Source organism: Grus americana, chromosome 2 (genome assembly GCF_028858705.1).
Source record: "Grus americana isolate bGruAme1 chromosome 2, bGruAme1.mat, whole genome shotgun sequence".
NCBI classification, from domain to species: domain Eukaryota; kingdom Metazoa; phylum Chordata; class Aves; order Gruiformes; family Gruidae; genus Grus; species Grus americana.
The window spans coordinates 82585233-82604076 of NC_072853.1; the positions used below are offsets into that span (position 1 = coordinate 82585233).

At 42.7% G+C, this 18844-nt stretch overlaps 1 protein-coding gene across 1 annotated transcript in view; it reads right to left on the reverse strand.

The window, feature by feature from the left end:
* MYO10 (myosin X) overlaps positions 1 to 18844 on the reverse strand; it is a 170797-nt gene that overhangs the window by 87684 nt on the left and 64269 nt on the right. Inside the window, exon 3 of the mRNA XM_054817072.1 lies at positions 7636 to 7794. Coding sequence (XP_054673047.1) covers positions 7636 to 7794 — 159 coding nt within the window. The remainder of the gene's footprint in view (positions 1 to 7635; positions 7795 to 18844) is intronic.

The window sequence follows — 18844 nt, forward strand, 5'->3', positions numbered from 1 at the left end:
CATCGATCAATCCTTTTACCTGGGAGAACTGGGGACGATGGAGGCTGTACCTGCAGTGTGGGGCAAACTCTTCTGTTCACAAGTTTTACATCTTGACACTTTGAAAGTTGGCTTTGTAAAGATAAAGAAGTTTGTCGGCTATTTTGTGGTCTTTCAAACATCTGCCTCTGTAAGTGCTGTGAAAGCAGTGGTATTGTAGTTTGGTAACAGTACTGTAGCCTTGATGATTTAAAGGTATGAGAGATGCTCAACTTGTGTGGAACAGTGATAAAAATCTTTTCACATACATTGTCTAATGGTGCCATGTAGTAGCTTTCTAGTGAGCCAGATGCAGTGCAGTTTTATTTAAAGCTTCCCATATCATAGAATCATAGAATGGTTTGGGCTGGAAGGGACCTTAAAGATCATCTAGTTCCAACCCCCTGCTGTGGGCAGGGACACCCTCCACTAGACCACGTTGCCCAAAGCCCCATCCAACCTGGCCTTGAACACTGCTAGGGAGGGGGCATCCACAGCTTCTCTGGGCAACCTGTTCCAGTGCCTCACCACTCTCACAGGAAAGAATTTCTTTCTAACTTCTAATCTAAATCGACTCTCCTTCAGCTTGAACCCATCACCCCTTGTCCTGTCACTACACTCCCTCATAAACAGTCCCTCACCAGCTTTCCTGTAGGCCCCTTCAGGTACTGGAAGGCCGCAATTACATCTCCCCGGAGCCTTCTCTTCTCCAGGCTGAACAACCCCAACTCTCTCAGCCTGTCCTCACAGGAGAGGTGCTCCAGCCCTCGGATCAGCTTCGTGGCCCTCCTCTGGACTCGCTCCAACAGCTCCATGTCTCTCCTGTGCTGGGGTCCCCAGAGCTGGACACAGTACTCCAGGTGGGGTCTCACGAGAGCGGAGTAGAGGGGCAGGATCACCTCCCTCGACCTGCTGGTCACACCTCTTTTGATGCAGCCCAGGACGCGGTTGGCTTTTTACACGATAGTGTACTGAATTCATAGAATCACAGAATGGTTTGGGTTGGAAGGGACCTTAAAGATCATCTAGTTCCAAGTTCCAACTCCTCTGCCATGGGGAGTTCCTTCCACTAGACCAGGTCGTTCAAAGCCCCAAATTAGAAAAATCTTTCTGAGGAGCTCCCTTTTTAATGACATCATGTTGATCACAAGACCTCAGACCAAAATATTTGCTAAGATCTGAAAATATGCACCTTAAAAATCCCAAATATTTTCAGCTGTGAGGACAAAGTTCAGAGAAACATTCTTTATTGTTGTTGTTGTTGCTATTATTGTTAGCAGTCCCACAAGTTCTGCAGTAAGGAGGAATTCAGAAGTAAAGTTGGTTAACCAACCAGTGGCATGTGTTTACTTCTTCTCATATCGTTACAGCTATGTTATTCCTGTAACATGTATAAAAAAAACCAAATAAGAAATAATGGTAATTAGCCTTTGGCAGACAATTGCTGATCTATATAACTGACCATCCTTTAGAAATGGCAATCACCAGAAATAAATTCCACTAATTTCCAATTAAAAGCCTGCTGTGTTTATATAGATCTTTGTCTGCTGCTCTCTAGTAACAGATGTGAAATGGAAGCTGTAATTAATGCTTGGAGACAGGAACTCACTTTGAAAACATTATCTGATGTGTGTAAGCATAACATGCTAATTATGGAAGTAAGTAGCTATCTATAGACATCTGTCATGTATTCTTAGCAATGGCATTCTCTATTTTCTGCACCTCCACTGAAGGAGCTGGTGAAGAGAATTTTCCTCATCTCCCCAGTAGCATAGGAAGCCATGAAAAACACTGTGATTCATCAGTACATCTTTTAAATTTCTTTACTGGAGAAGTATAGCAATTAAATAAACAACAGTTTCCTCAGTGACCATAAAGAGGAACCTGCAAACCAGTTACATGGGACTGCTCTAGAGCACTGCTGGGTATCTCCAACATGCCTGTGGAGAGGAAGTGGGCACCACAGCTGGGTTGCAGGCAAGACCAGGATAAATGTAGTTCTAGGAGCTAGTGTAATAACTAACGACTTGGTCTAAATGTACAACACTTAATATATGTGTTATGGTAGTAATTAATAAAACAATTTGTGTGTAATATTGTTTGGGTTTTGTTAAGTCAATGTCTCACACTTATTTATACCACAGAGCATAACAGGTCAAAGACCAAGGCTAGTCAGCTGTCCAGGATGGTATATGGGTCCTTGATACACATTCTTTTAAGGTCTAGTTTCTGCAGGGAGCGCATCCAAGATTTTCTGTTTAAGATATCAGTCATGACAGCTTTTGTCCTTATAAGAAACATTTTGGGGCCACTGTCTTCTACTGATCTTACTTTGTCTCTCTGCCTCTACCTAAAACTTGTGTCTGAGGTAGAAGACATCTAAACAGGAGTGCTTTCAAAGTGCATGAATTATGTCTGACTGACTTTAATTAATTAACCAAGACTTCAGTGTGCCTTGCTATTTTCTCACTGTAACATGCAGCAACATCCAGTTCCTGCTGACCACTGGAAGATGGCACAGAGCAACTACACTGGATCTGAAATGAGTTTTACTCAGGGAAAAAAAAAAAAGCTAATGCAAAAATCTAGACAAACAAGTCACAGAGAGCAACTGACCTAGATACCCAAGCATCTACACTTCCAAACAGAATTTGAAAAAAAAAACCCGACAGTGATTATTGATTAATATTCCACAAACATCAACTAGTTGCCTCAGGGAACCCTCATGACTTCGAGGGAGATAAATTATCTAATTACCACAAGTTTAACAAATGACAACTGAACATGCTGCTAAAGTAAATAAACACAAACATATTTAAAATCGATGTATAAATAACTGAATGTACCTTTTAAGAACAGATAACTAAGCATTCAGTGTAATGAAGTGGCTAGGAACTCTGCAAGCATCAGGGAAGAGACAACTTCTCCAGTTTAATGCTTTTTAAAAATTGGAGAAATGTTGCTTTCTCATCCAAGTTATTCCATGTTTGTTGCTTCAGCCGAAAAGAGAAAGGAAGCCAGCCATGAAAACTGAGCTACTAATTACCATCATCCTCCCTCTGATGTGGATGTGGCTGGTACAGCACTACATGTCTACGTGGCTGGTACAGAAGCTTTTATACAGACGTGCACAAACCTAACAGATGGTTGTAATTATCAGCAGGCAAGCTGCAGTTCTAATTTGAAAGTGAGCAAAAATAGGTTATGTTCTCTCTCACCCTTCACGGCCACCACACCCAACCGCTGAACAACCTGGAGGTCACTCTCCCCATCAGGGCAGGGTGTCCAAGGGACCACCACACCCCACCCCACGCAGCACAACGGCATGGGTACATGTTGTCCACCTAAACAAGACGGGCACATGTCAAATCATCACCACTTCAAAGGGAACGTGCCTACCTGGCACTTCAGAGCTTAATTCAAAAGGAAAAAATTAATCAGATGTGTTTTGAAACTTGTTTATTGCTTAAACTTGGGCAAACAAGGGTGGATCTGACGCTGAAAACCTCCATACTGACCCGCACAATGTATATTGTAGTTATTTCCAACCCGTCTCTCACCTCAGCCAAAGCTGCTCTCTAATCCTCTGGTCTGCTCTGCATCACTAACTAACCGCTGGCCACAGAGACAAGACAACCGCAGCTCATCCCAGAGCCAGTTCAAACACCGTAATTTGTGCGTCTTGCAACACAATCCACGCGGCATGTTTTACGGTGTCCTCTCTGAGGCTAAGCCAGTCTCCTCCGCAATGTGTACTTAACTAAAAGTAAACCAGAATCAACAGCTTCAGGAACAACTCGCCTTTGAACAGCGACAAGAACGGCGGCCGCAGCACTTCCCCTCTCCGCATCGTGTGCCCCGTGCTGGCCCTGCTTCAGAAGTGATGAAATCCCTCGTTCGCCTTCACAAAAGGCTCCATTTTCAAATGTGGGCACCACTCGCTTTTAGCACTAGTGTTTATCTTTCTGTATCTTGCCACATACCAGCCTAGCACCCAAGCTAATCTGAGCCTTCACAGACAGACATTAAACCTCATATGTCAATGTCCAGAAGCTAGACTTCCCATATCAAGTTGTTCCTGATGGAGTAAAATAGGAGAGGGAGTAGCAATGAAAACCCCTGCACCATATGATCACAGCCATCCGAACTCTGCTCCTTTCCTGGACGACAAAAGCAGTGATAGCCCAGAAGCAAACTTTTAGATAAAAGCTGTATTAATCAAGACACTTGAAAAAATACCAGACAGGAGCCTGCTTTAAGTAATTAAGAAAGGGCTTGTACATCCCATGCTTCTCACAGGCCAAAGAAAGGGAGATCATGCAGTCTTTTCTTTTATGGAAATTCAGACAAAAAGTATCACAAGCAGATGTCAACATACTTGACAGTGATACAAAAAGATGGTTGCACATAGTCACAAACAACTTGACATTCACTTTCTCGCTAACAGCACAGGTTCAACTAAGAGCCTCAACTCAGTACAGAGCCAGGCATCCTTCACAATATGAACACAGCCTGTATGCTAAATCAATGCTCCTTCCTCTCCAAGAAACAGCAAGAAATACAGAAAATCCTCTGCTGACCCTTTATAGCTGCAGTTGTTGGCAGCAGCAAAGAAAGTCACTGACACGTTTGACAAAACTTGGCATCCACAGCAAATATCTTGATAGTATTAATTAGGAAGTAGTGAAGAGTTTCGGAACATGGGTATGACTATGTGAGACATTATAAATGTGTTGTATTTATAAGAATAAAAAACTTATTAAGTAAAGTAAGATTAAACTGAACTCAAACATCTGAAGATATTTACTTAAATGCTCATTGCTAGAGAAACAGTTCCTCATATACAGACAAACACACAACTTAACAGTGCAGGGTTTGCATAAATAATTGTCTTCCTGAGAAAGCAACTGTTTAAATTTCCTTTTAATTGTCTCTTCTGTATTTTTGAAATTATATATACTTTACATTACAATTTGGTATATTGCACTTCATATAATTTGTGTGCATGTGTGTGAAGAAGCAAGCCCCAAAACTTACATGCTAATTAAGCGCATTCCTCATTAAGGGTACAAAGATGCTTCCCAGTCTTATTGCCACTGAGAAAACTAACAAAAAGCTGCCAGGCTCAAGAACCACGCTAATATGCTTGTAATACTACAAGCACATAACTCAAAAAATGCCAGCGTATCTTTTCCCCCCACTCGGGATGTGGAGAAGGAGGTGCACAGAGCTGAAGTAAAGAGGGAGCTGTAAGCTAAAAGCCCGGACACGGCAATTACACGGTGGTTTATATTCGGGGATGGCAAGAAGTCTTCCAATGGGATGATCAGCCCCTAAGCTCGGAGTGGAGAGGGGCATGCACCTTCCCCATTTATCTCTAATACACAAGGGACAGATACAGCTGAGGTGGTGAGGTGCATACAAGAGACAGTATGTGCACTACACTGATGCGGGAATTCCTGGCCAAGGGAGAGGACTTTTTGGAGGGAAGGGAGAAGGCAAATGTACAATCTGGAAAGCTTTGACTGCTCCTGGCATGAACTCCAATGGCTTCTACTGTCCTGTACAAGAACTAGTCTGGTCCCAAAGCAGAATAACCAGGAAACCAATGTCTTGAGCTGCGAATATGCCTTCAACAAAGGTAAACTTAATGCACCTTTCAGTCCATTTTATTTTGTTAACATCAAACATTAAAATATCATTTACTGTTCAATACAGTTAAGAGATTTTGGCTTGAAAAGACACGGTTCACTTTGCAATGACAACAGCTCCTCCTACAACACATGCTCATATATATCTATAAAGTTTCATAAAAATATTCAAGCAATATAATCGGCTTTTCTTGGGGTTTCTGTTCCTGGAGCCCTGTCCTGCTAAAACACTACCACTGGCAGTGGTACAGCAGGAGCGGGGTACCAATGAGGACAGAGAAAATAAGATCCTTCTCACATCAGGTCTTGGTTACATATATAGGACAGCAGAGAGTCTTTCATATAAATTTCAAAACACACCTTTTTTCCGACCACCTTTTCAATCATTTTTCAGGTGAGGTGGACTTAAAAGAGTAAGGTGTAAAATTAGCAAAACTGAAGAGACAATGAGTATTCAGCAGCAACTGAAGATGCGTCATCATTAAGAGCACACAAACCTGTTTGTCTAGAAACATGCAACGCACTGAGCACCAAGTATCAGAATACCCTAAACTTGCCTTGACAAGCTAAGAAATAAGCTAGGACATGTCTCTTCAGAACAAGGCTATTCTTTGCCTCTTAAAAAAAATCACCCCTTTTTACACACACGCTTTTTGAAAGGGGGAAGTGGCCTCCATCTGAGTACACATAATGGCTCAGAAAACAATTTATTTTTTTTTTATTTTGACTCACACTGAGTATTCTAATCTAGTAACACTAGTAGAAAACTAAACTCTTACCAAGTGGCTATTTTTCCCCACACGTGCAGGATTGTTCATATATGCTATTCATTTTTTGTTTACTGTTTTTTCTGAATGGAAAAATGGTTCATTTATTTTGAGGAAAAAACATACACTGTAAAGAGAACTACCTCAACATTTACTGTTCCCCGTACTAGCCACTTTAAAGGTAATGTGCAAAAGAACACGATTTCCTTGTGCCCTTTTTTGCTTCTTATCATAAAGAAATTTCTAAATACAGGGAAAGTTTATTTTTACATTAAGATATATTCATATTTAAAAATAAAGAAGGCAAACTTAATGGATGAAGCTTGGAATAAAGTATATGGCCAAATCAAGGGCCTAGACAGGTCATGCAAACAAAATTTTTTATGTTCTGCAATTATTAATTTAAAAAAAAAAAACCAAACAAAAATGAAAAACACTGACCACAGAACCACTGAAAAGTGAGATTTCACAATCTGTAACAGCCCCTAACACTCCCTGTATCTTTCTCGCATTTACTGTAGTTCCATATTCAGTAAAGATTCATATCTTGTCAGTTCAAGATTAATGAAAATATTTAAAGAGCAAGTAAATCTAATCACAAAAATATTCATTACAGAGCTGAGAAAAACAATTCTGTGTGGACTAATTCCTAGTTTTTGAAACTGATAAACAGTTGCCTGTTCTCATACACCCCAACCTCAAACTATCTGTAGGTAATGGCACAGGTCCTCATCTTGACGATAGAAATACCATCACCTTTCTACTGCAATAGAAAAGGGAAGGCTGATCAGAATTGGATCTTGGCCTGATGAGATTTCAAATGACAGTCACAGACTAAATCCCATCACATCCTCTCTGGTGACATACACAGCACATATTGTTGGGGCAGAGATTCTAAAGGAGAAGAGAAAAACAAGAGCCCTTTACACAACCCAGTCACTGGAAGTGTAAAAGCGTATGTAGCATGCCTGTTTTTCAAGGTTTCCAAGGGATTGCCTGGCCAGCCCTGAGCTACCTTCTCCTTCCATCGTTGCTGGCAAGAAGTCACTAGATGAGGCACGCTTCAGCTCTATGAGGATACACAAAGAACTGGAGAACATTAGGAGGGGAGATACCACAGAACAGCAAAACACACACAGCAGTTACACACTCCAAAACATTCCCTCTGGATATTTTCCTTAATTTTAGAAGAAACTCACATAGATTTTATCTTGCTGATATCGCTGGAATAAGTTGTGCATAATGGAGCCTTCATGGAGATCTATGAGTGCTGCCATGTCTTCCACACTCTCTGTGCTTGTTTGATGCATAGGCGTTACTTTTTGGTGTGTGATCGTGCTCTGTTTGTAAGTGAACACCTGAAAGAGGGGAAACACAGAAAATATAATAATCAGAGCACACATTCAACAACAACTATCTGAGAACAGAGCTTTCATACCCATTCATATTCCCTATCCAATTTATCAGTGTGAAGACTTGTAAAATATAATACCCTGCCATCATACCTTCTTTGACAGCTTTTCTGACAATAACTGAAGCCCCAAATATGTACACAAGGGTCACAAATATGTACACAAGAGTCATATAAAATGCACTGAAGACTATAAGGTCTTTTCCTTTTTAAGGGCAAAAGCAATCTTGTTTCACACTGGACTACTGTTAGACTTTACCAGAATAAAAATAAATCAAGCAATAATTGTTCCCAAAAAATCCAAAACCAACCAAACAAAACCCCACCCCTTACAGTAAACCCCACTCTTACTCCAGTTACTCTGGGAGGAAATGTTTTACAGTCCAAAACAGCAAATGAAAATTATTGCTCTAACAGGCTGCAAGTGTTTATATGTTTGATCTGAAATCCACTTAAATGTTTCCATTCAATTCTCCGGTCAGGACCACTATCAGGTCAGGTCATTATTCCTAATCTAAGTAGCACACTCAGGTCAGTGTGCTACAGATATCTGAAAATGAATAGGTGAACGGATTTCTAATGAATGGACTTTTGAGGCTGATTTCTGAAGCCTGTTCCAAACAGACAGTAAAAGCTCTGAAAAAGCCACAATTTAAATGCTCAGTCAGAAAACACTTCCACATATCTTCTGTAAAACTATCATAAATATACTCAGATGATGTACACATCCTCAATCTAGTTAAACTTTTATGAATACTAATGACATGACTAAAGACAATAAAACAATAGCTTTGGAATTCAGCTTCCCATTTCCTTTTAATTTACATCTTGGCAGCTCATCCTTACAGACATATGCCTGCATCTCATAGCCAATGCTACTCAGGCGATACTAGTCCTTGCTAATGGCACAGTGTAAGAAAGTCAAGTGTGGGGTTAATGCAAATACTTTAATGATGTGAAACATTAAAAAAACCCCCAACTTCCAAAATCCTTTGAAATAACATTTATAAAACTGATGGAAGCAGTGAAGTAACTGGCGGCCCGAGCGCTGGCGAGCACCACAGGATTGCTGCTGCGGGCTGGAGATCACGCAGCACTGCCCCACCGACGGGGCAGCGCAAGGGGCCACGTCTGCGTGGGAAGAGAAAACCCCCCAAAGGATTTCAGCACAAAAACATATGTCTGCTCCTGGTAACAAAAGCCTGAACAAGGACAGTTGTGTCATCATAGGAGGCCGTTCAGGAAAATAGTGATTTTGTCTGTCTTGCTGAGACAAGTGAGAAAAAGAAGCTGAAGAAGCAAGAGGCTGAATGCAGACTCAATTTAACATCGCAGCTCTGTACTCGGATATCCCACCAGCTGACAGAGGAGAACTGCCTGATGAAATTTGTTCATTAAAATGATATCCTGGGTGTACCAAATGCTGGCACAGACCATCACACCGTTACAGCTGTCACTCGCACCAGCACAAAGCGGACTGGGGGAAGGCTGGGGGAGAAAGGAGATCCAGGAAACAAATTTCTAACAGGTGCTGGAAGGCAGCACAGATGTCAACAGGACACACAAGCAATCCATCAGAAAGTTCCTACACATTCAGAGCATCCCAAGCATAATCCCTGACTGTGGGGAAAAAGACACCAAGAGATCTGAGTCATATTTTGTGGTAAACAACCATCAAGATGACAGGACAAGCATTTGTACAGGGCAGAGAGATGCTGGCCAGGATGGAGAAAGCAGACACTCGTACATGATCCAGGGGCAAGCGGTCCAGATATCTAACAGACAGAACGAATGTGAACAGTATCAACTGACAGCAAAGCTTTGGGGCTGAGAACAGTGTTAGCAGTCCCAAGACTAACCACACAAACTGCAAGCCGGAATTAGAGGTAATGACATCTCAAATGTAATAAACTGCAGTTCCTGGTCAGAAGAACCACGACAAAAAAAACCCCAAAAGTCATACTGCAGAACAAAGAATATTATAAGCTGGAAGACTTGAAAATAAAAGGGATTTAAGGAGAGCAAATCCTAGAAAAGTAACTAACTTAACAGAGGCCATGTAGCAGCATGGAATAAAAACAGTAAAACAGACTCAGTAAGAGAATTAGGAAACCAAAAGGGGATGACATATACCCTGTGAGTGCAGCTCACGTGAACACGGAAAGGAAACAAAACATCATTTCTAGGAGGAGAGGTTTTTTATTTGTGATTCCTGTTCTTTGATATGTGATGCACAGGTTAGTGGGGTAGGCAGAGCACTCCATGCATCACTAAGCACATTTATTAACATAAGGAATTAATAAAAATGCACCAAGAAAAACAAAGTGATGAATGACTTGTGAGCAGCAGGACTATCCAAGATGTTCTTTGCAGATTCATCCTTCCCACTCAAACCCTCTATTTTCTCTTCTTCAGGCTGGTTGTTCTCACACTTCCAGCTCTTCCACGCATTGCCTCCTTGTTTGGGTGAGGAAACAGCTCTGTGAGCTGACTCAGAGATATGCCTGTGTGTCAACCAGCTAGAAAACACAATGACCGGTCATGATGGCTGCCACCCAGACCAGAAAGGAGGAGGGTCTCTTCCCCAATGCTGAGGAGTTACTTTTCCTTTACTTTTAATTTTTACCAGAGCCGCGCATCCTTCAGATTTCCTAAACCCACTGTAAAACGTGGTCAAAATCATCTAACAGGATCAAAGTAATCAGACAGAGCAGCGGGATCGCATGCGCAGACCTCATTTCCTTTACACAGGCTTTTAGCAGTCCTGCTGCTCAAGACCTGAAAGGCCTGCTTTGTTTTATTTCATCTTGACTCATGCCTTTATTAGGATAAGGATGTGAAAAAGCTACCTTGAACTTTATCATTAGTAATTAGACGGTCATGTTATGAAATATTACAGCAGATGAAATTCTCAGGAAATAGGAACCAAGAGCAATGGCAGGGTCAGCATGCAGAAAAGGAAGATGAACAAGTTGGCTCCTGAACTTCAAGAGGAACCCATTGGCAGAGCGCAGGAGCGTCCATCTTCAAGGATCTTGCCAGCATTTCTGAAAGGTCAAGTAAAACATGCAGGAAGCTTGAAATAAGATTTAAGACAAGCCTAAATGAGAATTCAGCAAAAACTTCTTTCCTCTCAAGATATAAATGGTCCAAGGTAACAAACATGCTGAATACATGGAAGACTATAAATTAAACCCTAAAGAGACAGCATGCAAAATAAGAACTCTCAAAGTTATCATGTAAGTGAAAATTAGAGGTTGAGATAGGAAGGAGCAACGCAAAGAACAACAATAAAAAGGACAAGCTCAATACAAGACAAAACAGCGAACCTAGCTAAACAGTAAAGAGCATTTCACTGGGAAAGGAGAGCAACACTTCAAAACCACTTGACTTTCCCTACCATAACTTATTAGTGCCAAAAATGGACTCAAATGATGAAGCAACCTGAAAAGCCAGGGGACCAATGCTACCGAGTTCCCTGGGGAACATGAAAAAAGCTGTAAGTGGCACCCTGAAGTTCAAATATAACACAGGAGGGACCTATCGGATATCGAAATATTTACAGCTTGCTGAAAGGAGAACCCACGCCTGAGGGCTGGAGGAGTGCTGTTTAGTGTGTCTTGAAGAAGAAAGCAAATATGACTGGAAAAAAAGTAATCATGTGCTGCTGAGTCAGATTTCTTTCTCTAGTAAAAAAGGAAAGATTGAAGAGACAGATGAGTGACACAGGAATATCTGAATGAACATTAAAAATAGCGTGACATGCAGAAAGTATGAAAACAAACCATATTGGTCTGGTTGTGACAGCCTGTTTCAAAGCTTTGGTGACATGACCCCATGTCCTGATTCATGTCTGTTCAGAAATCAACGGGATTATTAACCCAATTCTGTTCTCTCCAGAACTGGGTAAAATTCATCAGCCTTGCTGTGACAGGGACATACCCAAAGCAGTGTCAAGGTCCGCCTGCTCAACCATAGTGATACCCACAGCATTTGCCAGATCTTCTTTAGGACACAATGTCAAGCTCTAGACACCGAGAGTGAGAACTACACTCATGCTTCCCAAAAGTACTACCCAGATGAGAAAGAAGGAAAGGTACTGAAAATGAATTCATCATCTCACAATAGGAACATTAGCCTTGGACATGGGACTGAGGAAGAAGAAGTTAGAGGAAAGTCCTCAGCAGCACACCAACATCTCCAGGATGTGGGCATGACTGCATTGCACAGACAGGACACATCCATGTCATCCTCTGAAACACCATGCGGATCCTCAAATGCAGCTGCAGGAAGCACCTTCTCTTTGCAGAAGATGCCAGTCGGACGCTCTCTAATGTGCTGTAAGAAGCTGGAGAACTTACAACAACATGCACTGAGATTAAAGGTGAGACTACAGATGAGCACTAGGTAAATGGGCTTTGTGGTTGATGTTTTGTGAAGGGGTTTGTTAAGAAATGGTGGAGGAACATAAATAATTCCTTTCATACAGGACTCTATCTGTAAAGCCAACAACTCCTAAACCACATCCTAAGGCAGAGACATACAATGAAAACGATGGCTTTAGCAAATAAATCCATAATTTTCCCTGTTCATAAATACCATGCCTATTCATAAATACTCTGCATTAGCAGTGCAATATTGTACTCCACAATGTGCAAGTATTTGTTAGATGAGTCTGTACCTTTATATTTGGGTCAGAAAAGCATTTATTGTACTCCATGCAATTTGGAATAATGAGTATTTCACGTGAATATACTCTTTTAAATCTACTAGTGAGCAAGTAAAGAAAACAACCCATCAACAAATCAGGAGTTTGAGGCATATGACTGCAATTAAATTAATTTCACTGATGCTTTTAAAAGAATGTGAAAACCACCAGCATGAAGACCTTAATATTCCCCACTTCTTTACGTTGAAAATGACATTTTTATCCTGCGCAATTAATCTGGCATGAGAAAAAAAGTTGTCTTTCAAGTATTCCATTTAAGGGGAATATCACAAAACAATGTCTAATTAATTGTCTGCACTGACAAATTACCCCTAAGCTCAAGACCTAATGGAAATTATATTTTAACAAAAGATTTAATTTGCAATACAATTTATTAACACCAGGAAAGAATGTCAGAGTGGGCCCTCAATGACAGGAGCACACATGCTTTCCCTCTCGCTGTATCATTTTGTGACATGATGCCAAGTGACAAAAATCCCTGCTTGAATAAGGTCATTAAATGGTATCAAGGGATTTCACAACAGCCTAGTCAAGTGAGTTTAGGAGAATGCTGAATTAAGTGCTTAGGTAAAGCACATCAAAAAGCCCTGCACAATCCCCATTTCTTGCAAAAGCTACAAGTCACAGTTAGGCTTTCCAGTCTGTACCAAGCCAATACAGAACCAAATCTCTCAGGGTGTTTTTCACAAGCAGCTGGGTTTTTGGTCTGATACTGATCAATATTGGATGGGAGGAAGGTAGAAGATCCTCTAAAAGTTTCCTAATCAATAATTCAGTATTTGACTGGTGACTGAATCTTCATCATTTTAGCAAGATTTCCGTGCAATTTTTACTTAAGGGCAGAAATGCGTTTGTCTGCATCTTAGAAACCCTGACCAAGCTAGATCATTACTGAATCTGCTCTCTGAAAACGTGCAAGATCATCTACTGAAAAGTTTACATATTGCAAGCATTTTAAAACAGCCCCTTCCATACAGCGACCTGAACCCTTGCCCCTCCCAAGCACAAGTCCCAGTCAGTGCAGGCTTAGGTTTCTTTGTTTAATTCAAAGATTGAGATTTGGATTAGAGCAAAGGGCAGTGATGGGCACTGGCTCCTCACCACTGATGCCTCTAGACAGGCACGAGACACGTGCCCATGGCCTCGAGCCGGACCAACCTTCATGGCCATCGCCCACCACGTGGGCACCAAACGTTCCGGCCAGTCACCATCGGTAACACACGCCAGATGTGGTGGCGTCTGACCATCTGACTGCATGCTGCGGTGCTCGGGAACGGTTATGCAGCTTAATGCATCCCTGTCGCTGCTAAGGTTGAAATCAAGAGGGCGTTTTTGGTGGGGGTAACAGAAAAGGAGCAACCAACCTCCCTCCATTGCCCTTTTCTACATAAGAAAACTTTTTATGAGCCCTAGGGGTACTCTACCAACTGCAGGGTATTACAGAAGATAATACTGATATCCCTGCACAGAAAACAGAAATATCAAAGTCTTGTCATGCATTCAATTTAAATTAGGTTACTCAAATCCTTATAACCAGAGGGATAATGTAAAAAATGGTAATTTAAACATAAAATTCAGTACAGTAGGGAAGGAGAAAGCAAACAGGTATTGTACAGATGTCATCTGGGGGACAGGTTTACAAACAGTAGAAGATACAACCAAACAACCAAACTTTTTTCAAGAATTTCTATAATATTAGCAAACAGACTGCTACAGAATCTGGCCAGCCCACAGACACTAGAAAGCAAAGCTAATCATGGCCCAAACCCCAAAGCAATCAGCCTTCCTGTCGTTGCCCCAAGGTCTGCTCTATGTGAGTTTTTCCACAGGTTTAATCCCAACTGCTACAGTGATGCCCATGAAAATCCACACAACTCGACAGCAACTCCAGAGGACTTGGCTCATACGTTCAAGACATCAGCGCCCTCAGTTTTCTACGGCACCTTTTTGCTTACAGTCACTGACCTCACAGCAGGGAGATAAGCATAGCCCAGCAAAACACACAGGACTGTACAGAGAAACATCCACTTAAAAATATCTTTTTTTTTTTTTTAATTCTCTGCTGTTGGTCTGAACTGTGGATCATCATTTGTGTTTCCCTTGTGTTTAGAAGTAAAAAGAATGCGATAAATCTTACAAAATGTCTTTATACATGAGCCCAAGTAGAAAAAAGAGGCCTTGGGCTCACATTACAAGCGGTGGAATGCAGCGTTCCAGGGAGAAAAATAAATCACGACAAGCCCAAGGACCCACAGATTAAAAACAAAAATAAAAATCTGGTAGTTTACTCTTTTTCCTAGAGAGTTCTACTGTCTAAGTAGATACTTAAAATACAGGACAAGGAGGCTCTCTTATAAATCAAAAGCAATTTAAGACCAAATGTAAAGCAGATTAACTACCGACACTTTAAATTCTATGGTTGATCATGACAAGAGTGCAACTCAAGTAATGGTTTTGTCCAATAATTTACTCTTTCTCTGTAACAGCTGACCTTAGACATCCATTCCATTGTCCCAAAACAATCTTTCAGGCAACAAGATGTACCAGGGTCCAAGGCTTGCTTTGATGCAATATAATTTAATCTTTTTAAAAGCAACAAAAACTCCCTACAATTAAGTTTCTTATCTATTTAACTATGGAGGTAAATGAAATAATTTTATGTAAGACATTTATTGATGTCAAGAAAAAAATATGCCAACTAAACCGGTAACGTTACTACTGTGACTAACACTGGCCTTTTCTTACTATCCTGGTGCCTTCCCCCACCCTTTCCCCGACCTCCAGCAGCAACAGCACCAGGGATGGCTTGCAGCACCTGCCCTGAACAGCTTTCCTCAAACAACAGTCAGGTTGTCACACCCATGCAGAATATCCCTCTTTGCTGCCGAGCTTCACAGCGTGGAGAAGCACTCTGCCAGGATGGCAATCCCGGTCATCGCTGCAGCACAGCTCAGCAAACCCACTAAATCGCACCTCTTTGTTGTTACTCTATCTGTTGACCACTGTCGATAAGCTTATCTGATCAAGACTTCCCGCCTAACACCTATTCCACAAGAGGTATTTCAAGGTAGTTTATTCCACACACCGACATGTTTCCATTCACAGACAAGCTCTATCATCAAGTACCAACAAGCTTCCAATTACAGGTTCAGTGCTTATGACCCTTCAATTGGACTTGCCTACACAGACAATAAAGAAATTTAATTCAAATTAAAGACATCAATTTTACCTTGATTATACCATAGTAAGCCTCTAGGCAGCCCGTGCTAATTCTTACAAGAAAAAAAAAAAAAGCATCTTTAATTTAACTTTCTTTGCCAGCTACCTTGTATAACCTGTAAGTTATTCAGAACCTGAAGACACCATGGAACTCAATTTTTAAGAAGTCCACCCACCTACAAATACCACGACCATGGCACTGCCAAAAAAAAACCGTGAAACATTCCTGGCACATCACCAGCGCTTGCTTCAGCGTGGAAAAGCACCCCTTTCTCTCCGTGAACCAGAGAGATGGCAGCTGCCCAGGCTTTCCCAGAACGCCGGATCAAGTGAAGTAGTCCAAGGGCAGGATGCAGGAGATGCACCACAAGATGGGCCTCCGGCTCCCTGCCAGGCCAACACCAGGGTCTCACCAGGAAGCCAGCTCTGACCAGGGAAGAGGCCTCCAACCTGCCGGGCACTGCAATGTGAGGCGGAGAGCAAATCCCGGCACATAGCAGAGGAATGGGGGACAGTCTGGGCCCACGATCCCCCGTGGGTTAAATCCTCCATCTGGTTTGGGACACCCCACCAAAGGCACCCCCAAGTCAGTGCTACTGCAAGCAGCACCCAGTAAACAGATGTAATGGCAATATTCCTTTTGCTTTCAATGTGTATCACCTTAACTAGCTCCAAGGACAAGAAGGTGAAAATTGATGGTTTTCTCTTCTCAGAAGGAAGATCAAAGCACTAAAAAAAATCCACCAAAAAACCCTCACCCTTTATCTATCGTTTTTCACACAATGGAAAGTACATCCATGGACAATGCCAGGCACTGAAAGCATTAGCTTGACTGTCAACATTGGTTAGAGCTCAAGTGAAACTCTCAATTTCAAACTCATATTTATTCAATGATTCATATGAGATAAACAATGACTATTTGCAACTGAATGAACAAGACTGAATATGAATAAAATGCCCCGCTATCAAGAACTGGAACAACTCTGTTCAATAAGCAGCCTACAAATTATACCAGCGTTTTTGAGGCACAAAGCAATTAATCTCAATAGGTCTTTTTCAAAAAAAAAAAAAAAAGAGAGAGAGAGAAAAGAGAAAAAGCCCTGCAGGCAGCTGACTGGACTGCCTCCGAGTCTAGAATAGGAGCAGTCTGTGTGCAGTGCCGCAGTAATGAAATCAGAGGCAACGCTTACATGGGAGCTGGAGCTCCGAGGGGCCATCCCTGTAAATCAAGCCCTGTCCTGAACGAAGGCTCACTGGTGAAGGCAATACTCCGACCATGCCCTCCGAGATGCCGAAAAAAGCCATGCCAGTGCGAGCCTTTTTCAACCCAACACTTCGTATGAACCAACCCTGCCCAGGCTGCCGGTGCAGACACCGTGGCCTGGGAGTGCAGATGGTGCCCAAACCCTGCGGGGACTGTCCTGCCTGCCGCCAGCCCGGAGGCATGCGCAGGGGACCGGGAGGCTGCCCGGGGAACTGCTGCCAGGCACAGCTGCTTGGTGGGAAGATGTCAGGAAAGTCTGCGGCATTTATTACCAGTGTATGAGTATCAAAACCAAGAAGACTCTGCTGCAGCACCAGCTATGAAGACTGAAAGGTCCTTGCAGCACCCGGGCTCCAGCTGGCCACCCCGCAGCGCAGAACCACAGCTGCTGGGCTGGGGTGCTCCCTCAGCAAGGCTGCTGCAGAGGGCTAGGAGGAAAGATAAAGAAAGCAGAGCCAGAAGAAAGGTTTTTACTCTGAAACAGATGGCCTTGCTGTAGCAAATTTCACTGTGCTGAGACAACATAGGGCTTGGGTTTCCCTCACTACTCCTGTCAGGTAGCAGCCAGCCCCTCAGTTCCTGGACACCGCAGTTTTAGCTCCAGCTTCATGGCTCCCTCGTCTGGCTCTGGCTGGGGGTCGCCGGCTGACAGACTCGCAGGAGCACCCCAGAAGGTTCCAGTGCTGGAGCTGCCCCACCACAAGCCATGAGGCAACCAACATGGCAAGGAGCTGGCCTGGTGAAGGGCCAGTGTGGGCAGCGCACAGCTATCGGCCGCAGAATCCAGCACACTCCTAGGACAACGCACCAGTCAGGGAGACCTGCGAGGTCTCGCAACCCAGAACTACCTCTGTCCTAAAAGCAGTGACCCGCACGGCCCCAGTTCCCTCCCACCTTCTCCTCCTGTGGGTCTTACACCACTGCCACAGAGCAAACCATGCTTCTCCTCCAGGGCTTTCCACCAACAACCAACTCTGCGTTTCTCCTGCAAACCTGCCCTATTTGCACTCATTTCTCCTCCCCCCCCCATTACGTGTACAGTTTCCCTCCCTTGCCTCCTGGTGCCCTCTCCTGCCACTACCCCCCCCAAAGGGAGGCCTGTCCCTTTGGAGCCACCCTATCCCAGCCAACTCTCCTGCGCCGGCCAGCCTGGCGAGGCGAGAACTGGCTTTCCAGTCCACGCCTCCGTTTAATTTTGAATTTAAACTGCCCAGTCCCTGAAACACAGGCAGAGGTGCACATAAGCTAACTGGTTCCCCGTCTGCCCTGCCCACATCCAAGGGAGGACCTAACATTGCAGGTAATGCGCCAGTGCCGGCAGGCAACGAAGTAGAGCTTTTATTGAAAATAGGGAAGTACACATTATGTGAGGTACCCTAAAACATCAGGGCAATAAAATAATATAAAGCAAGAAAAGGATACTGGCAGGCGTTATTCACAAATCCAGTGCTGGAGGCAAGAACGCCTGCTGCACTGAACATTTCTAAAGCCATCTCTGAATTAAAGACATGACAACTCGCACCTGCACAGAGGAAGTTCACATACACGCAATGTCAGCTTTCAGATCTCCTGACAACATTTAACCATAAAACTCTCGTAAATTAAGTATGTTTGCATTTTATTTTAATTTCTCCAAGCCTTGGCTTGGTTTCTCTTACTGTAAATACTGCACACCTCACAGCAACAATATTCCATTGTACTCAAATCACTTTTTAATCAAACGACTTTTTGTTAACAATGCCAATGTGTCTGCTTCAGTAGGACTTTCCTGACTTAATTTAAAAA